At 37.9% G+C, this 22,287-nt stretch overlaps 1 protein-coding gene across 7 annotated transcripts in view; it reads right to left on the bottom strand.

Annotated features, from left to right (window-relative positions):
* Positions 1-22,287, bottom strand: part of dennd5a (DENN/MADD domain containing 5A) — a 122,320-nt gene that overhangs the window by 9,749 nt on the left and 90,284 nt on the right. For 4 of the 7 annotated variants that reach the window (XM_069900319.1, XM_069900329.1, XM_069900311.1 and 1 more), the window contains 5 exons: positions 21,138-21,259; positions 18,848-18,993; positions 18,167-18,285; positions 2,413-2,594; positions 508-590 (listed from right to left, as the gene is read on the bottom strand). In XM_069900319.1, the coding sequence (XP_069756420.1) occupies positions 508-590; positions 2,413-2,594; positions 18,167-18,285; positions 18,848-18,993; positions 21,138-21,259 (652 nt within the window). Of the gene's footprint in view, positions 1-507; positions 591-2,412; positions 2,595-6,505; positions 8,223-16,808; positions 18,050-18,166; positions 18,286-18,847; positions 18,994-21,137; positions 21,260-22,287 lie in introns of those variants that run through there. The other 3 variants (XM_069900348.1, XM_069900357.1, XM_069900367.1) reach the window with 3 other exon arrangements.

Genomic DNA, 22,287 nt, shown 5'->3' with positions numbered 1-22,287 from the left:
TGCTCTTAAATCTCAATTGGGATGTTTTTGCATTGCAACCATCAAGTGGTATACAACGTTCATGATATGATGCTACTTAATAACATGCCATAGACTTGTATCATGGGATATCAACAGGGTGTCTTTCAATACCCAACTTCAAGAGATGATCCAGTCAATAGGAAATCTTATTAATAAAATATCCAACTGCATAGGAATTAGAAGATTATATCCACATGGCAGAAGTGCACACTTCATTTTTAACTTACATGTGATGTAAATACAGATGAAATATCTATGGGACAAATACATTCTTTGTAATGGAATAACTGCTTAATAATACATCTCAAACTCACCTGCAATGCCTCTTTAGAAAAAAAATTTGTTCACATCATTATGTATTTTGAATTACAATAAAAATCCTCTTGAAATAAAATTTCAGTGATTGTGCATTTGGGTAATAGGAAAAACTTCCATAATTTTGCGAGTATTTTTTTCCTGTGGAATACCTAAATACCAGGTTCTCACCTCCTTATCAGGCTTGTGGAAGTGTTTGACGATTCCATTGATAGCTTCACCTACAGATTCTTGTATCTGCCCAGTGTTTAGCTCTATAAAAATAAAGGAATCTCTTCAGAGTATGTTCATGTTATTCTTTGTTAAATTTTTGTAAACGATTGATTGTTAAGGTAATCTGCTAATGTCTCTGTGGCACAGCTCATAGAACCTCTGCCCCACAACACTAGAGACACCTTGGACGCCGTCTCTGTGGAATTTGCGCTGTCTCTCCATGACTGAATAGGTTACCTCCCACTCTCCAAAGCCATGCAGATAGATTAACCAGTCAGTGTAAATTGCCCTTTGTGTATTGAGCGATAAGAATCTGGCGAGAGTTGATGAGAATATGCGAAGAATAACATTGGATTAATCTAGCTGGATGGTTCATGGTCAGTGCAGACTTGATGGGCCAAAAGTCCTGTTGCGTGCAGTATCTCCCTATGATTCCGAGCAAGCTTGCTTGCCCAAGTTCATTACCCCTCACACATGGTCATTTCATCAATGATACGTCTCAATGCTTCAATCAGAGACCATGCTTGCTCATCAAATGGATGGAACATGGATACATTTTCCAGCCACAAATGCCACTGATAGAAAAAGTGAAGGGCAGACAGTTTAGTGGCACAGCCTCAGTTCCAGAAACCCAGACTGAATTCTAACTTGCGTGTTGCCAATCTCCTCATCAATAGGTGAGTTTCTGCTGGGCACTCCAATTTCCTCCCGCAAGATATAAACTTGAGTTAATTCTATGTCGCCCCTTGTGTAGACTAACTTCAGAAGGATCACGTTGAGGGTGAGAGACATGTGAGCATTCAAGAAGAAACATGTCATTGATGGTTGGTGCAGATAGAGTGAGCTGAAGGGTTGGATACAAACATTGAACGCTCTCACAAAGACCAAAAGTATAACATTTTTGACAAGGAAGGTGAGGAATCTTTTTAACTCTCAGCTTTTAGCTCACTAGCTTGTGTTTTCTCACTCTAGCCACTGGTGAATTGACACTATGTAATAAGTCATTTCTCTATCATTATACAGGTATCCATTGGTATCCATAATTCAAGCAACTGGCAAAAAAACAGAGGAAATTAAATTTAAAAAATTAAAATAAATAACAATAAAATAATAGGTTAAAATTACGCATGTTTAAAATGGTAAAAGAAAATGTTCTCTGAAGTAATACATAAACCTTTGGTGAAGATGGGAGCAAATTTCCACCAGCGGAGTGCCTTGGTAGTGCTTTGCTCATAGCGACTGTTTGAATAAAGCTGGTGTTTCCCAGGATGAAGAGCTGGTTGATGCCACTCGCTTTTGGGGTGACTCTCTTAATGTTTCTCCTTATCCCTGCTTAGTAAGAGTCACCCCAGTTAGGGTCTTTATCTGTAAACTTTGGGGGGGGTGGAAATTATTATTTATAAAGTTATTGTTTGTCTTTCAAGCAGCTCCGTGGAGGGGGAGGAACCTGCAGATGCAGTAACAGTTAAATGTTTTCAAAGAATGTGACTAAAAATAAACGAAATTGCTTTAAGTTTATATATTCATGCAAGTGAAGTTTGTTCAGTGGAAGTACAGTATAGTATTTTTGTCTTTGAAACTGCTTATTCTTAATGCAGGTGTATTAGTTAGGCATTGTAAGAGTAAGTCTCAAGCAACCAGGAAGTACACTTATTCGGAATCTACCAATCCCCATGGGTGTCAGATACTGTACCTTGATTTGAAAATCAACTATCCATCACAGATAAACTCAGTGATTCCAGACTTGAACAGTTAACAGAATCCACAATAAGAAATTTAATTTTTCATCGTAATCCTTTGTTTCACCGTACCTTAAAACCAAAATCATCTTTTAACTACTTAAAGTAAGTGTCAACTACTTACTTGGTCGATTGGTAGGAGTTATGTTGACAAATCTCCTGATCATGCTTGGAGATTGCTGCATTGGGGGAGTTCGACAGTGACGCTCATCAGTTTCTTGGGTGGCTGAAGCAAGTTCGCCAACGAGGATCCTTTCCAAACTCCCATCATCCACCCCTTTTCCTAGCCACCTACCACATGGAAATCTAGCAATAGAGTAAATATATTTGATCACATTATGTTGTAGAAGAAACAAATAATTCTTTTCCCAACTTTTGTCTCTCCTATTAACCAAACCTGTTAAAATTGATCAGCTTCAAGAATGACATTAGCTGATAATCAAAAAATTTGTAACAAACATGTATATTAAACTACAAGAAAAAGAGAATGAGGCAACAAATGGTAAAACTAAACAAAAATGGGAACAAGATCTAAACATAAAGATGAAGAATGAAACATGGGAGAAGTAATGCTCAGGAACTATGAGAAATACAATAAACACAAGGTTACGTATGATACAATATAACTGGATACACAGGCTATACATTACACCTCAAAAGTTAAATAAATGGGACCCAACAGTATCTGACAGATGTTTTCGCTGTAAAAAGGAAATGGGAACAACAATTCATGCAATTTGGACATGTGAGAAAGTGAAAAAATTTTGGGAAGATCTAAACCAGATATTAAATAAAATCACAAAAAGCAATATACCAAAAAACCCAGAGATCTTCCTCCTAAGTAACATAAAAAACAAAGAATTTGGACTCGATTTGGATGGAGCGCAAAAAAGATGTGTTATGATAGCCCTAGCTGTAGCAAAAAAATGTATTATGTCAGCCTGGAAATTAGAAGATAACTTGAGAATACAACAATGGTGTATAGAAATGAATAAATGTATTCCATTAGAAAAAATAACCTATAATTTAAGGAATAACATTACAATATTTGAACAAATATGGGAGCCATACATGAAACATAATAGAGAAAACCTACCGTGGACATCTACCACCTAAAATGATAGAAGGAGAAAAGAATGAAAAGAACTGACTCAGTGGAATTTCTTGTTTATTTTTATTGAGTGACAACATTGTTTGACCGGTTTAATGTATCATATATTCTGAACTTTAAATAAATGGGAGGGGAGGTAGGGAGGGAGGGAGGGGAGGGGAGGGGGGGGGGGAGAAAACGACACTGTATATATTTAAGAAGGAAAATGTATGTATCTTGATCAATATGGTTTATAGTGTGAAAAATAAAAATTTTTTTTAAAAAAGCAGCAAATCCAATGTCGATGGGGTTTCCAAAATAAATACTCTGGACATTTCCAGGTGCGGTAAATATGAAAAAAAGAATGACATTAGCGAGGGAGTCACGTGATGGAGTAGTGGCCGGTTGGAAAAACCAGCCCTCTTCAGGAAAATAGGAAAAAAGAAAACATAACAAAAATAAAAGAAATAGAAGATAAAGATACAGAGAAGAGAAAGAAGATGGCTTCCAAGAAGGAGAAATTAAAAACAAATGGAAAAAAAGTAGAAAAGTCGCTGAAGAAAGAAAATGGCCTTACCTGCACGAAGGAACAGGACGCTCGAGGTCAGTCCCTGCCCTGCGGAGTCACGACCCACCAGCCGGTGCATTACAAAAATGGCTCTCGGAGCCAAACAAAAGTGCGCAACTGAGCAATCAAAGGAGAAAGAGGACACCGGCGGGAGAGGGGCTCAGCAGAAGAACAGGCTGTCACAGGGCGAACAGCTGAGGGACACCCGACACCAGGGCGCTCAGCTGGAGGACAAGGAAGACAGCAGAAGAGGGAGCGATGAAACAGACATGGGAGATAGACGGAGGGATGACCGACAAGAAGACCAATGTCAAGAAGCCCAGGAGAGGAGGGCCAGCAACAAGAGGCCCAGCAAGAAGAGGCCCGACAAAGAGATACAAGCAGTTCATCAGGAAAAACAGAAGAGACACAGACACAAAGAAAAGAAGTCAAACACAGAAGAGGAAGAAGACCACCAAGATTTTCACAGAGAAATAGAAGGTAAAAATGATGGACAAAGAGAAATAAAAGGAAAAACTGATGGACAAAAAGAAAAAGGTAAAACTGATGAACAGAATATAGATAAAGTCTTTTTTGAAGAACAAATTAGATCTCTAAAATAATGGTTACCATTAGAGTTTAATGCAATTAAAAGGAAAATGAAAACAACAGAAGATAAAATGCAAAGGTTAGAACTGGTAATAACAGAAATAAAAGAGTAGAGAATGTGGAAGAGCGGGAAATGGCTGTAGAAATGGAAATAAATTACTTAAGAGAAAAACTGGAAGAAAGTGACAAAAAATTAAAGAGACACAAGAGTTGTTATCTCAGAAAATTGATATGTTGGAAAATTATAGTACGCGAAACAACATAAAAATAGTGGGTCTGAAGGAGGGTGAAGAAGGCACAGACATGAAGGAATTTATAAAAGGATGGATCCTGAAGGTCCTGGGAATGACAGAAATGCAGGAAGAAATGGAAATAGAAAGGGCACACAGAGCATTGGTTCCGAAACCACAGGCACATCAAAAACCAAGGTCCATCTTAGTAAAATTTTTGAGATACACGACAAGAGAAAATATACTGGAACGGGCAAGGAATAAGATTAGAGAAGATGATAAACCATTGGAATAAAAGGGTCAAAAAATATTTTTTTACCCAGACACAAGTTTTGAACTCTTAAAGAGGAGGAAAGAGTTTAATACAGCGAAATCGACTTTATGGAAAAAAGGTTACAAATTCATGTTAAGACATCCATCTGTGCTTAAAATATTTAGACCCGGGGAGCAAAACAGACTGTTCTCACATCCAGAGAAAGCCTAAGAATTTGCAGGACAGGAGAAGAAATGAAGAGATACAACAAGAATGAAGGATGGCAATAAAGTATATATAAAGATGTAAAAACAATGTATATGTAAAGAACTAAAGAGGGAAAAGAGAAGGGAAGGAAGGCAGTAAGGGGGGGGGGGGGAAAAGAGAGCTTTGTTATATGTGTTTTAAAAAAAGTGTTTTCTGGGGAGGGCTGGGGGGGGGAAGGAAAGAACCGTCACTGCAAAATCAGTTGACGCTGCAAGCAAGATCGCAATCCAAATGAAAAGGGGATTTGTGGTTGCCCGCCAAGGGATATGGGGCAACTCAGAGGTGGGGGGAATGTTTGGGGTTAACGTATTAGTGGATGTGGGAACTGCGGGCGTACTTTATGCCTTAAATGTGTTGACATACATTAAGTGCAATAAGAGAAAACTAAGAGATGAAAATGGGGAAAAAGGGGATGGAGGTGGAAAAGAGGTGTGTGCAAGATATAAGATGGTCATGTTGAATTATATGACTATAAACATTAATGGAATACATAACCAAATTGAAAGGAAGAGGCTATTAAATTTATTGCAGGAGGAAATAAAATAGATATAGCATTTATGCAGGAAACGCATCCAACTGAAGCGGAACATAAACTCAAGAGAGACTGGTTAGGACACATAATGGCAACATCATATAACTCAAAAGTTAGAGGTGTAGCCATACTAATTAACAAAAATGTACCAATCAAAATAGAGGAGGAAATAATAGATCCGGCAGGGAGATATGCAATGATAAAGTGTCAGATATAATCAGAATTTTGGAATTTGCTGAATATCTATGTGTCTAACGACGAGGATCAAAAGTTTATGAAGGATATTTTTTGGACCCAATGTTGGATAAAACTGGACAAAAGACAAGTAAAAAGAATAAAGTGGCCAAATTTATGGTTATTTCAATGCAGGAAATGAAAATGAATAAATGTATTCCATTGGAAAAAATAACATATAATTTAAAAAATTAAGTCACAATGTTTGAACAAATTTGGGAACCATACATGGAACATATCAGAAAGAGCTTGCCTATGACCTCCATCCCCTAAAATGAGAATGAAAATGATAAGACAAAACGACAAGAATCAGTGTGTAATAAACATTTTATTTTTCTTCTTTATTTTCCTTTGTGGGAAGATATTGTTTTATGGTTTTATTGTATATGTACATGTTGAATATTTATGGGTTTTGGAGCGGGGTGGGTAGAGGGGAGGGAGGGAAAGGGGGGAAAAAAGGGGAGAAAAGACCACTGTATAAATTTAATGAGAAACGTTTGTACACATTTTGGTTGATATGGTTCATAGTGTGAAAAATAAAAAATTATATTTAAAAAAGAATGACATTGGCCCATGGCTGACTATTCATGCTGACTGAGTAATCGAACCAAGGAAGTCCCACTTTCCTACTTTTGGCTATATACTGTTCCTAGCCAAATGTCTCTTGAATGTTGCAATTGTACCCACCTCTACCAGCTCGTTCCACATACTTACCACCCTCTGTGTGAATAGAGTGTACCCTGGGGCCCTTTTAAATCTATCCCCTCCCACATAAAATCCATTTCCTCTAATTTTAGGCAACCCAACCCTGGGAAAAAAGACTATGACTCTAATATTGTCTGTCCCTCGTTACTTTGTATATCTCGACAAGGTCACCTTCAGCCTCCAAAACTCTAGGAAGAAAAGTTCCATCTTATCCTTGCTTTCCTCATAACGCAAGCCCTTCAATCCTGATCAAACTTCCTGCACCACATCACTGGTTACTGGCCTCCAATCAGAAAAATAACCCTCGACTACCATTCTTTGTCTCATTCCATCAATACAGTTTTGAAACCAATTGGGCAGCTCATCCTGGATCCTATGTGGTCTAACCTACTACAGGGGACCCTGTCAAAGCCCTTCCTCAAGTCCACAAACATAACATCTGCCATGCAGCTCTCATTAATCCTTTTGGTAACCACTTCCAAATATTATCCAATTTCTGAGACAATTCCTGACACAGAAAGGTATGCTGGCCATGTCCAAATCTGCCCTGGCCTATCCAAATATTGATAGACCCTGTCCCTTAGAATCCCCTCCAGAAAGTCATCCATCATAGATGTCAGGCTGCCCAGTCTCCAGTTGCCTGGCTGACTCTGCAGCCCCTAATTAAAAAGTACAATATTGACCACCCTCCAATCTTTCAGTACCTCATCCATGGCAAATGATAATGCAAATATTTCTTCCAGGCCCCAAGCAATATCTTCCCCAGCTTCCCACACTATCCTCAGGTGCTTGGTCAGACTCCAGGCATTGCTCATTTTAACACACTTTTGGGCTGTTTGCTCCTCTTTTTTTGTCATTTCGACATGATCAAAAAGATATTGCTATACATTTACCACAATTCCTTTATTTCCATCACCTTCAAAACAATAAATATACCAAAGTATTCATTTAAGACCTATTAGTCCACATGTAGATGACTACATTGATCCTTAAGGGACTGATTCTCATGTTGGTTACCCCATGCTCTTAATACAGAGTAGATTATCTTGGAATTTCCCCTTACTTTGTAGGTTTTCTTGGGATTTTCCTCTTTTTGCCTTCCAAATCTCGCGATACTTCTTCATGGTCAATGCAAAACACAGCAAAAAAAATTGCTGTGTATTGAAATTGAAATAACCCGATAAATTTGCACATATACTCTTAACAAGCATAACAAGAGTTATCAAATATATATACTCCTGAACCATTATTTTACCATCTGAATTACTGAGCAACAAAGGACTGTCTACTTTGGCATACAATTTTGCATTGAGCACACCAATTATGTTGTCATCAAAGTTCTTCCTTTATCTCACAAAGTAATAGATTTGAAGTGACAGTCACCATGCAACATCAGGCATTTCTGCTTTTTACTTTCTTGAACCAATTATTGAATGGAGGATGCTGCTGAGAATTGCTGGTACAAACCTAAATACAAAAAATGTTGAACAGAATAACCAAATACCAAACATTTTTACAAGAAATATGATCTGATGAAGGAAGAGGAATTCTTGCGGATCTGACAGATCAATCTGTAAATTTTCAGTTCTTTGCTTCCATTTTATCTTTCCAGCCATTAATGTGCTTTGATATTTTATACATCATTATTTTCCAATAATATTGCCTTGTGTTTAATAAAATCATCCAAAGGGGAATTAGCATAAATATACCATTTTGACGAAGGGGGCATTAATTTGCAAACAGAAAGAATCTTCCAATACTTCTAGAACTTCTTTGTAAGCACACACCATATTTAGTGGATAAAATGAACACCTCTTATCCATAAGTTTTTTTTTGCCATCTGTTGTTTTTGCTGAGCAGTAGCAAATTTTTAAATAGAATTAAAAGACCATCAATTCTTCTGGAAAATACAAGATTCAAGATCCAGTTTATTGTCAGTCATAAAACAATGTCATATTACATGAAATTCCTATTTGCCTGCTGCAAGGCAGGCAGATTTGCCACCAGCAGAAATTGCCTAAGCACCTCTTGCATTTCTTACAGTCAGAGAAAGAGAAGTAAAAGAGGGAACCCCCCCGCCCCCCACCCCGAGTCACAGAGTTTCCATAGATTCACCTCCAGCGCTTCTGCAGTCACCCAGAGTCCAGTCAAAACCATTGGCAACCTGAGCTCCAGATATGAACCTCCAACAAGGTCAGGGATCCTTCAGCGCCCTTGATACCCCCTCACATCCCGGTTCTGACACCTAGTACTCCACTGGCCAGATCAAGCCAGTCTCCAGCAGTCCATAGCCCAGCACGTCTCCTGACAGCTGTCTCCAGCACCCATGGGTTCCTCACCTTTTTTTTTAATTTTTTATTTTTCACACCATAAATCACATTAGCCATGCTACACACTTTTTCTTTTTCACACATATACAGTGACTTTTTCTCCCCCCCCCCCTCCCTCCTCCCAAGCCACCCCCCCACCCCCCCCCCATCCATTTTAGGTATACAATCTAGGTTACATTAAACCAGTCAGATAATGTTGTCATTCAATAAAAATACACCAGAAATTCTACTGAGTCCATTCTTTTCTTTCCTTCTCCTTCCATCAACTTAGGTAATGATTGTCCCCGGTAGGTTTTCGCTATTGTATATAATGTAAGGCTCCCATATTTGTTCGAATATTTCAATATTATTTCTTAAACTATATGTAATTTTTTCTAATGGAATACATTTATTCATTTCTATCTACCATTGTTGTATTTTCAGATTATCTTCCAATTTCCAGGTTGACATAATACATTTTTTTGCTACGGCTAGGGCTATCTTTACAAATCTTTTTTGTGCATCCTCCAAATCAATTCCAAATTCTTTGTTTTTTATGTTACTTAGGAGAAAGATCTCTGGATTCTTTGGTATATTGTTTTCTGTTATTTTATTTAATATCTGATTGAGATCTTCCCAAAATTTTTCTACTTTCTCACATGTCCAGATTGCATGAATTGTTGTTCCCATTTCTTTTTTACATCGAAAACATCTATCAGATACTGTTGGGTCCCATTTATTTAACTTTTGAGGTGTAATGTATAGTCTGTGCAGCCAGTTATATTGTATCATACGTAGCCTCGTATTTATTGTATTTCTCATCGTTCCAGAACATAATTTCTCCCATGTTTCCTTTTTTATCTTTATATTTAAATCTTGTTCCCATTTTTGTTTAGTTTTACCATTTGTTTCCTCATTCTCTTTTTCTTTCAGTTTAATATACATATTTGTTATAAATCTTTTGATTAACATTGTATCTGTAATCACATATTCAAGGTTACTTCCCTCTGGCAAACTCAAATTGCTTCCTAATTTATCTTTCAAGTAGGATCTCAGTTGGTAATATGCCAGCGCTGTATCTCCAGTTCTTTTTTTCTTTGGCTTGGCTTCGCAGACGAAGATTTATGGAGGGGGTAAAAGTCCACGTCAGCTGCAGGCTCGTTTGTGGCTGACAAGTCCGATGCGGGACAGGCAGACACGGTTGCAGCAGCTGCAGGGGAAAAATGGTTGGTTGGGGTTGGGTGTTGGGTTTTTCCTCCTTTGCCTTTTGTCAGTGAGGTGGGCTCTGCGGTCTTCTTCAAAGGAGGTTGCTGCCCGCCAAACTGTGAGGCGCCAAGATGCACGGTTTGAGGCGATATCAGCCCACTGGCGGTGGTCAATGTGGCAGGCACCAAGAGATTTCTTTAGGCAGTCCTTGTACCTTTTCTTTGGTGCACCTCTGTCACGGTGGCCAGTGGAGAGCTCGCCATATAACATGATCTTGGGAAGGCGATGGTCCTCCATTCTGGAGACGTGACCCACCCAGCACAGTTGGATCTTCAGCTGCGTGGGCTTATCTCTCATTTGTTCAAAGGATAAGAATCTACTTCCTGAAAAACAATTCTCTATTCTTTTAATCCCTTTTTTTTCCCATTCTCTAAAGGAAAGGTTATCTATTGTAAAAGGGAGTAACTTATTTTGCGTCAATATTAGTTTTGGTAATTGATAATTTGTTTTATTTCTTTCTACATGAATCTTCTTCCAAATATTGAGGAGATGATGTAATACTGGAGAAGTTCTATGTTGTACCAATTTTTCATCCCATTTATATAATATGTGTTCAGGTATCTTTTCCCCTATTTTATCTAATTCTAATCTCGTCCAGTCTGGTTTTTCCCTTGTTTGATAAAAATCTGATAGGTATCTTAATTGTGCGGCTCGAAAATAATTTTTAAAGTTTGGCAATTGTAAGCCTCCTTGTTTATACCATTCTGTTAATTTATCCAGTGCTATCCTCGGTTTCCCCCCTCTCCATAAAAATGTCCTTATTATTTTCTTTAACTCTTTGAAGAATTTTTCTGTCAGTTGTATTGGCAATGCCTGAAATAAGTATAATATCCTTGGAAAAATGTTCATTTTAATACAGTTTATCCTTCCTATTAGTGTTAGTGGTAGATCTTTCCAATGCTCTAAATCATCCTGTAATTTTTTCATTAGTGGATAATAATTGAGTTTGTATAATTGGCCGAGATTTTTGTTTATTTGTACACCTAGGTATCTTATTGCCTGCATTTGCCATCTAAATGGAGATTCCTTCTTAAATTTTGAGAAATCCGCATTATTCATAGGCATTGCTTCACTTTTATTTATGTTTATCTTGTAACCCGACACTTCTCCATATTCCTTCAATTTTTTATATAATTCTTTTATTGATAGTTCTGGTTCTGTTAAGTACACTATAACATCATCCGCAAATAAACTGATTTTATATTCCTTGTCTTTTATTTTTATTCCTTTTATATTATTATCTATTCTTATCAATTCTGCTAGTGGTTCTATAGCTAACGCAAACAATAAAGGTGATAGTGGGCATCCCTGCCGCGTTGACCTGCTTAAGTTAAATTGTTTTGATACATGTCCATTTACTGTCACTTTCGCTAACGGTCCCTTATATAATGCTTTAATCCAATTAATACACTTCTCCGGTAAACTGAATTTTTGCAATACTTTGAACAAATAATTCCATTCTACTCTGTCGAAGGCCTTCTCTGCGTCTAAAGCAACTGCTACTGCAGGTGCTTTATTTCCTTCTACTGCATGAATTAAGTTAATAAATTTACAAATATTGTCTGTTGTGCGTCTTTTTTTGATAAATCCAGTTTGGTCTAAATTTACCATTTTCGGTACCTGCTCTGCTAATCTGTTTGCTAATAGTTTAGCTATTATCTTATAATCTGTGTTTAGTAAAGATATTGGTCTATATGATGCTGGTGAGAGTGGATCTTTCCCTTGTTTTAGTATTACTGTAATTATTGCTGTTTTACATGAATCTGGTAAGCTTTGTGTTTCATCCATCTGGTTGATTACATCCAGGAGGGGCGGAATTAATAAGTCTTTAAATGTTTTGTAGAATTCTATTGGGAGTCCATCCTCTCCTGGTGTCTTATTATTTGGTAATTTTTTTTATTATCTCTTGTATTTCTACTGTTCCAAATGGTTCTGTTAATTTATTTTGTTCCTCTATTTGTAGTTTTGGTAGTTCAATTTTAGTCAAAAATTCATCTATTTTCCCTTCTTTCCCTTCGTTTTCAGTTCGGTATAATTGTTCATAGAATTCTCTAAAGTTTTCCTTAATTTCTTTTGGATTATATGTAATTTGTTTGTCTTTTTTCCTTGATGCCAATACCATTTTCTTAGCTTGTTCTGTCTTAAGCTGCCATGCTAGGATTTTGTGCGTTTTTTTCACCCAGTTCATAATATTTCTGTTTTGTCTTCATTATATTCTTCTCTACCTCATATGTTTGTAATGTTTCATATTTTATTTTTTTAGCCGCCAATTCTCTTCTTTTAGTTGTATCTTCCTTCATTGCTAATTTTTTTTCTATATTTACTATTTCCCTTTCCAACTGCTCTGTTTCCTGATTATAGTCCTTCTTCATCTTGGTTACATAACTTATTATTTGCCCTCTAATGAATGCTTTCATTGCATCCCATAGTATAAACTTATCTTCCACTGATTCCGTATTTATTTCAAAATACATTTTTAATTGTTTTTCAATAAATTCTCTAAAATCCTGCCTTTTAAGTAGCATGGGGTTTAATCTCCATCTATACATTCTTGGAGGGATGTCCTCTAGCTTTACTGTCAATATTAAGGGTGAATGGTCCGATAGTATTCTAGCTTTATATTCTGTTTTTCTTACTCTATCTTGCATACGAGCTGATAACAAAAATAGGTCTATTCTTGAGTATGTTTTATGTCTACCCGAGTAATATGAATATTCCTTTTCATTTGGGTGTTGTTTCCTCCATATATCCAAAAGTTGCATTTCTTCCATCGATTTAATTATGAATTTGGTTACTTTGTTCTTTCTGTTAATTTTTTTCCCAGTTTTATCCATATTTGAATCCAAATTCAGGTTGAAATCCCCTCCTATTAGTATGTTCCCTTGCGTATTAGCTACCTTCAAAAAGATATCTTGCATAAACTTTTGATCTTCTTCGTTAGGTGAATATACATTAAGTAGATTCCAAAACTCCGAATATATCTGACATTTTATCATTACATATCTCCCTGCTGGATCTATTATTTCCTCTTCTATTTTAAATGGCACATTTTTACTAATTAATATCGCCAGTCCTCTTGCTTTTGAATTATACGATGCTGCTGTTACATGCCCTACCCAATCTCTCTTTAATTTCTTGTGCTCCAATTCAGTTAAGTGTATTTCTTGGACAAATGCTATATCAATTTTTTCTTTTTTCAGTAAATTTAGCAGTTTCTTCCTTTTAATTTGGTTATGTATTCCATTAATATTTAAAGTCATATAGTTCAACGTAGCCATTTTATACTTTGTTTATCTTCCCTTTCCGTTTTTCCATCATTACCTTTCCTCCTTTTCCATTTCTGTTTTCTTATTTTAAACCCTTTATAAGACAACATTCCTAAAACATCAAACATTTTCCTTATTCTCCTATTTATAACTTCTTTAGCCCCAATCTCCCCTTCCCCTCCTGAGTTGTCCTTTATCCCTTGTCGGACAACCACATCTCCCCTCTCCATTTGGGTTTGCGAATTCACTCGCAAGCGTCAACTGATTTTGCAGTGACCGCTATTCCCCCCCACCCAGCCCCCCCCCAGAAAAGATTTCACTTTTCATATGTAACAAAGGTCACTCTTTTAATTCCCTCCTTATTCTCTCTATTCCATTACCTTCCCTTATTAATTCTTGTCTATACTATCTATATTTTCCTCTAAGTACCGATACATTCACGTATGCACATTATCTTTTTCTTTGGCTTGGCTTCGCGGACGAAGATTTATGGAGGGGGTAAAAAGTCCACGTCAGCTGCAGGCTCGTTTGTGGCTGACAAGTCCGATGCGGGACAGGCAGACACGATTGCAGCGGTTGCAAGGGAAAATTGGTTGGTTGGGGTTGGGTGTTGGGTTTTTCCTCCTTTGCCTTTTGTCAGTGAGGTGGACTCTGCGGTCTTCTTCAAAGGAGGCTGCTGCCCGCCAAAATGCACATTATACCTATACACTCTTATACCTCTTTACCCACATACATATCAATCGTGATCATTTTTACTCTCATTACACGTCTTCATCTCTCCGTCTATTTTGTAGTTGTTCTGCAAATTTTCGTGCTTCTTCTGGATCCGAGAATAGTCTGTTTTGTTTTCCTGGAATAAATATTTTCAATACCGCTGGATGCTTTAGTATAAATTTATACCCTTTCTTCCATAAAATCGCCTTTGCTGTATTGAACTCCTTTCTCTTCTTTAGGAGTTCAAAACTTATGTCTGGATAAATGAAGATTTTTTGCCCTTTATACTCCAGTGGCTTGTTGCCCTCTCTTACTTTTTCCATTGTCTTCTCCAGTATCTTTTCTCTTGTAGTATATCTTTGGAATTTTACTAAAATAGATCTTGGTTTTTGTGGTGGTTGTGGTTTAAAGGCCAATGCTCTATGTGTCCTTTCTATTTCCATTTCTTGCTGTAGTTCTGGACATCCTAGGATCCTAGATATCCAATCTTTTATAAACTCCCTCATATTCTTGCCTTCTTCATCTTTCTTAAGGCCCACTATCTTTATGTTATTTCTTCTGTTATAATTTTCCATTATGTCTATTTTCAGAGCTAACAGCTCTTGTGTCTCTATAGCTTTTTTATTAGATTCCTCTAATTTCTTTTTTAAGTCCTCTACCTCCATTTTTGCTGCTACTGCCCACTCTTCCATCTTGTCCATTTTCTTTCCCATTTCTGTTAAGGTCGTATCTATTTTGTTCATTTTATCTTCTGTGTTGTTTATTCTTCTTCTTAAATCATTAAATTCCTGTGTCTGCCATTCTTTAAATGACTCCATGTATCCTTTAACAAGAGAAAGTATATCCTTTATCTTGCCTTTCCCTTCTTCTTCTATTTCACTGTACTCTTCCTCTTCTTCTTCCTCTGGGTTGGCCATCTGTTGTTTCTTTGTTGCCCTTTTCTTCTCTTCTTTCTTGTTTCCATTGTCTTCTGTGTTCTCTTCTTGCTGCAGGTGTTCTGCAGCTGTCGTTCCCGGCTGTGGAGATCGACTCCCCAGCTGGTCCCCCCTCCCGTCGGTGTGTTTTTTTTCATGCGCATGCGCGGTTGCGCACTTTTACTCGGCTCAGCGAGCCATTTTTGTAGTCCAATTTCTACCGACCTGAGGAAGCGGGTTTCTCTCTCCACAGCGGGCCTCTTCGAACAGGTAAGGCCTTCTCCTTCTTCCTCCGTTGTCTTCTCTTCCTCTCTTCTTACCGTTGATTTTGATTTTTCTTTTTTTGTCGCCATCTTCTTTCCACCTTTATACTCACTTTTCTTTAACTTTTATTTCTGTGCCTTTGTGTTTTCCTTTGTTTTTTCCGACTTTTCTGGAGAGGGCTGGAGTTCACCGTCCGGCCACTACTCCATCACGTGACTCCTCTCATGGGTTCCTCACCTTGAGTTGCCAACAGCCCACCCCTTGCACTGATCACTCAGCCGCAGAGCCTCCTCACTGGTCCACCTCCATGGTCACAGTCCTGTGGGTCATCTCTTCCACTTCTTCTCTTTCTCAGCTGGGGGGGGGGGGGGGGAGGGGGAGGGGGTGATCTTCCCGACCAGTGGTGCCCTGCTCCAGTCCTCCGCTTCCCTGGAATCTGCAGCCCCTCGTGGCTGCTGCCAATTTATAGGTGCTGTCATCTTGGGCACAGGCCCCAATATATCACCAATAAATATGTGATGGCATATTTCCAAACAAACATAAATTTTTCCCATAATCTTCATGAAAATTATAGATCTGGTCTTTTAAGTCCATCTGGCAAGGAGCAAAAATGTATGGTACTTGTGCTATAGTGACTACTAAGCACATGTTCAATATCTCAGAAATAAAAACTGAAAATGCTGGAAACTCTCAGTAAGTCAGACAGTATCAGGGATCGGACATTTTGGTGCTCATACTTTAGTGCAGGACATTTTGATGCAAAAATTACTTTTGTAGCCCTTAGGACATTTTGGCACCCACAGTTTGGCGCTGGCCCGGCAACTCCCAGTGTTGCAGCATTGCCTGAACCCCAGTGTTTCAGAAACTCCCAACCCCCAGGAAACTGCTACTCTGGTGATAATGGCAGCAGCAAATCTAACAGTAGCTGTCATTAATAATATATTGCAGGATATTCATTATATGTATGTGTATGCAAGTTTCTTGTTAATAATGCCTATCTGAGCCCTATCACTTGTACTGAGGATTGTGACTATAGACTGTTCTGTTTGGTTAAAGGTGAGTTTTTAGTTTTGATCATTTTATCACAATTTCTTGTCAAAAGCTGCGTGAACGATGCTGCAGAGAGAGAACGGTGACTATGGTTATAGTCACGGTGGTTGCAGTGAGTTGTGGCAGATGTGCAGAAGTATGACAACTGAATTGTTTTTAATGAGTGTTTTAATTTTTAGTAAGTTTAAATTCAATTAATTATATATTCCATTATATGTAATTAAACTTACAATAAATATAATAAATATTATAATTTACCAAAAGCCTTTGTATTTGATTGTTCCCTGACTATTTAAATATTAATAATTTATATATATCACTATAAGCTTAGAAAAGCCCTTGCTTGCCGGGGGGTGTAGTTGGTTTCCTGGGCCGGGGGGGTGGGGGGGGGGAGTTTCTGCAACACCAGGTGTTCAGGCAGTGCTGCCACACCAGTGTTTCAGGCTGTGTGGCAGGACGGAGTAAACCAGCAAACATTGAGTGGGGCGGCAGACCAAAATGTCCAGCGCCAAACTGTGGGCACCAAATTGTGAGTGCCAAAATGTCCTAGACCCGACAGTATCTATGGGAAGAGTAAAGGTTTCAGGTCAAGGACTCTTTATCAGAACTGGGAAAGAAATAAATCGGCAAAGACGGACAGATGGGTAGATCAAAAAAAAATCTGATAGGGCAAAAATCAAGAGAGCAAATATGGCAAAAAAAAACTTTGAGAGGAATTCAGCATGAGGCAGCATCTGTAGAAGTAAAGGAATAGTAGATGTTTCAGGTTGAGATCCTGTAGCAAGGTACAAGTTCGTAACCCAAAACATTCCCTCCACAGATGCTGCCTGACCTGTTGTGTTCCTGCAGTTGCTCATATTTTGCTCCAGATTGTAACATCTGCAGTCTGTCTCCAACTTAACGTGATTGTTAAGTTGTAGATAAGATCAGATCAAGCTTCTTTGCCTGTGTAATGTGAAGGTAATAGTAAGGTCATAGAGCATACACATCAGCACAGACAACAAAATAACGAGAAACACTGGGGAGAAATGATGAGTGGCAGAAATGGTCAGTTCCAGTTCAGAAAGAAAGGGCAAACTTCCCAAAGTTGGAGAATTTGGCAGAGTCCTGAGGGCTCCCATCGAAGTGATCTACCAGGACCATTGCCTGAAGAGGACGCACAAAATCAGTGAACCGGTGTGGACTCGAAAGGCCAACCTGGCCTGTTTCCACTCCGTAAATGGTTATATGGTTATATGGGTGCAGAATAACGAGGTGGTGCTCCTCAAGTTTGGGTTGCAGATGGCTAAAAGAAAAAGATCAGTGTGGGAATGCAGTCAAGGAAGAGGATTGAAGTGACAGCCAACCAAGGCGGCCATGGTCACTCCAATGAACTGAATGGTCTGTAGAACAATCATCTAACTTATGGTTGGTTTCTTTAATGTAGAGGAGCTGGAGGTGCAGGCTTGGCAGATCTCCTCCCTCCCTGTGCTGCATTGCCAACACGAAGCATGGAAGACCCCATTCAGTTCCTGGGCGTATGGAATAAACATTGATCAGCTGAGTATGCTTGTTCACTTCTTGTTGGAACAGTTTTAATCTAAAACAAACTGTTAAAAATCATAGTCTTATTAGTTTTAAATACTTACTTATATGCATGACCTGTTATTTCATTCCGAACCACAACACAGTCCACAAGCCATTTGGCATATAACCCTGAGTTATCGTGGCCAATTAGCACAGTTGTAAGTTTTCCCAAGTTCTGACACTATAGGGGGGAATAAAGCAAAAGAATATCACATGATATATTTTTTAATCGAACAAGGCTACAAGATGGAAAAATGCATTTTACTATAATTAATAGAGTTTGCCCAACATGCAGAAGTGTCAAATATTAACTTGAAATGCTAAGTTGAATGGCCACAAAATGCATAATTCACAATTTTTTTTCACCTGGGAAGCAGCAGACAGCAAGACAAAAAGAACAAAAATGGCAGCTAAATCAGTAATTGACTGTATTCTTCACAAGTTGTAAAATAAAAACATACCCCTTATTCTGAGACCATACCCACTAGTTTTAGACACATTAGTTTTGAAATCGATCCTCCCTGCATTGACTCTGTCAAATTCTGTAAGTATTTTTGTAAGTTTCAATGCACTCTTGTTTTCCCTAAATACAATGTTCCACTCAATGTTCCGTCACACAGTAAATCTGCCATTTCAGGAACCGGTTTACCTGCTCTCTTTGGTTTTTTTTAATCCAGGAGGAGAAAATCAAGGGCAAATTCTGCATTAGCTTTGCAATGACACAAGTTACATTTTGGACTAACCTCAAACATCATTTCAAGGATACTTTTGGGTATTTGCAGGATACCAGTTTCTCCCAACTCTCCTGATATACAGATCCAGGGATTTGCTGTGAACATGGAGCCGCCTAACTTCTTACTGAGAATGACCAACACATGGTATGGAATCACTGCGGATATGAAATACACAAGTTACAAAACAATACCCTTAAATTACACAGTGGAATGTGAAATAGCTTCCTGCTTCAGCTGGATTATGCCTCAAAATTTGTAGCCACTATAATACAACCCAAGCTTAATGACACCTAACTGGTATTAACTGGGAAATCCCCAAGCAATTCTTAGAAGGACAATTCCCTTGAATTACAAATTGAACATCCCACACTTTCATGGCTTGGCTCCATAAAGTAGCAGTTTGCCCTCAGTATCTCAAAGGTTTTTAGCCTTTGTGCATTACATTGAGTGCTGGACGCAGCCAAGAAAGACTCAGCCACCACATTGAAATTCGTTAATGACTGTTTTTATTCAAATTCAGTGCGCGCCCTTTGAAGGGCGGCATGAGCTCAGTCACCTTGTGCATTGCGACATCGTAATCGCTGCCCCAGGCGCACGCTGGGCAGGAGTCTTGAGGCAGGGAGAAAATCTTGACAGCGCCATCTTCCCATGGCTGCCCCGCCACGTGGCGTTACATGCGGGGCCTTTTTACCATGAGAGAGTTCGCCGCCACAACATACTAATTAAATTAGCTTCTAGAAATTAGGGCTGACATTTACCAACACAACTATTTCAGAGGAGATTTACAATCTTGCAAAAAAAAACCTGCTTTGGCACAAAAGGAGCACTTTAAATTGCCAAGTCTCATTCCTAAAGATAGAAAAGTGTTTTTAGGGTTTCCTTTCTTTGCTGTTTTTCAGTTATTCCAATCTTTGTTTTGCTTGGTTTCTTCCTGCAATAAATTAGTGATCAGACATTAATTCCTGCATTCTTATCATACAACCACATGGACAGAGGAGAGGAAAGGCTTCTCTCATCATTTTGTGAGGTCCCAGAATCCCTGTTGTTGCCTCTCGATTAACATCTTGGAACTTCAGAGCAAAATATGTTCAAGGTTAATGACGAGGAGGAAAGCCTGTACAACCGGTGTGCCTCAAATTCTCCACCAACAAATCGAGGATTAATAATGCTTCAACAAAAATCATGCTGATGGACTTTGACTCTTTTATGGCTCTTACAGAATTTTGTGGTGTTTTCCTCCTCTCCTTCTTGACTGGTCATTTTGGTAATTCAAAGTAAAATAAAATTAGATTCCAACATGTTTTAAACAGATGGAGGACAGTTTTACTACATGGCAATCATAAAAGGTGGAAGGAATTCTGTTTAAAAATTATTCCTTGCTTCACCATCCTCTGGTTCATTTATAATCGAAAAATCCATGATTTGGCAGAGCATTAAATAAATGGTATATTTCCATCATATGCATTTATCTTATGAGTCTCTAGTTCTCTAAAATTCATAGATGAATGAGAGCTCAAGTTTTGCCATTAATTTGTGGTCAATCATGGCTGGACCTCAGATGCTTTAAAAAAAATCTACCTTGGGAGTTAGTACAGGATATAAAGCAAATCAGAATGCAAGCGCAATGTGGACTGTCAATCAGAACCACACACTCACAATATGCCTCACCAAATGCACTTTGCAAGTGCAACATCAAGTCAAGCATAACAGAAAAGTCTCAAAGCTTATAAATAAAAATACTCCTGCTACAAAATTCATGAAAAATAACCAAAACCAAAAGCTCATGTTACAAAACAGTCTCATTTTACGATAAAACTGGGCCTGAAATTCTGTCAATTGAAAAATATGGTTATTATAACCAAGTAAAAGATTAATAAAATGTTATAATTCCTGCTGTTGATGGAAGCAATAATTAGAACAATGAAGCATAACGCTGGTAGTCTCCTATAACAAGACTACTGCAATCATTCAGACCTGTGAAAAAAAACGAATTAGTGTGGGCGGGTGCAAGAGATAGGAAATCTTGTGAAACCTCCAGGTGGCTGAACTCTGAGTAAACCGGATTATTATTCTGCTTCAAATTTAAGAGTGTTTTACTGGCAATACCTTTCTGGTGCAGATTATATGAAGTCTAATGATTTGAAAACTACTGAAGTTAAGCATAACTTATGTAATCACTAAGATACGAATCAGAATATCAATGTGCAACAAGAAATATTGCAAGCACAGACAAAATAGTTGAAAACTCTTGTAATTACTGTTAATTGTTTTTTTTTTAAGCGCATCTCCATTCACTTACTGATTGTTGTAAAGGCATTAGTAAAGCAGAAATAATCCACTGCATTGAATGAAAGGAGGTGGTACAGGAATTGTTCCTTCTCTTCATCACAGCGGAGGAAGGCATAACGTTTATAAAGTTTCCTAAAATTATAAGAAAAATTAAATTCAAATAAGAATATTCTTTAAGGGAATAATTTAGAACGATAATTTAAAAGTGTGACTGAATATCATGTTAGTGCATTTTGCATCTGTCCTATTAAAGATCAAATGTACAATTAAATATCATGACAGAATTATCAAGGCAACACTGACACACAATGAAGGTAACTAACTGCTTAAAGTCAAAAGGTACACAATATTCACAGAAAAATAACCTTCAAATGGAATTGATATATCAAAGATAATTACCAAGCATTACTGAAGTAAGAGAAAGAAGGTACTGGATATGAGCATATGGACTAGAGGGGCCAAGATGGCCTGTTTCCGTACTGTAATTGTTATATGGTTGTTATATGGAAAGGGAAAATCACATTGATGCTTTTTCCATATGTGAATCTGGCAGGAAGCTGGAGAAACATCAATTTACAAAAAGATCCCTTTTGAAATTAAAGAAATACCTTGTTTTATTTGAAAGGAAAGGGCAATCTTGAAAGCAGATTCAAGATGTTGGTGGTTCCTCTTTCTACAGGTGCCACTTGATCTGCTAACTTTTACAGAATTGTTTGTTTCAGATTTCCAGCATCTGCAGGTTTTTATGAATTTTATTTGTTTACCTGTCAAAGTGACACCCCTATTTAAAAAAGGAGGGACCCAACACAGGTAGCTGTAGGCAGGTTGGCCGAACTTACTGTTACAATTATTAAGGAAGACATCATTCATTGTTGAAAAATTATCTAATTAGACAGGGACAACATGCTTTCATATAAAGAAAATGGGATCTGACAGATTTGAGGGTTTTTTTTTTTAAATAACGGTCTCGAGTAGAGTGGAGCAAGGGGAACCAATAAATGTACTTCGACTTCCAGAAAAGGCACAGACTGAGGATTAGCCAACAGGCAACAAGTAGGGATAAGGGGGTCATTTGCACATTGGCAATCATGATCAGTTTGGTGGCATTGATCAATACTGGGACTGTTCTGTTTACAGTATATATCAATGGTTTGGAAGAA

This window comes from Narcine bancroftii, chromosome 1, assembly GCF_036971445.1.
Source record: "Narcine bancroftii isolate sNarBan1 chromosome 1, sNarBan1.hap1, whole genome shotgun sequence".
NCBI lineage: Eukaryota > Metazoa > Chordata > Chondrichthyes > Torpediniformes > Narcinidae > Narcine > Narcine bancroftii.
The sequence above is the reverse complement of the archived record's forward strand: the minus strand, read 5'-3'. Positions and strand labels throughout refer to the sequence as shown.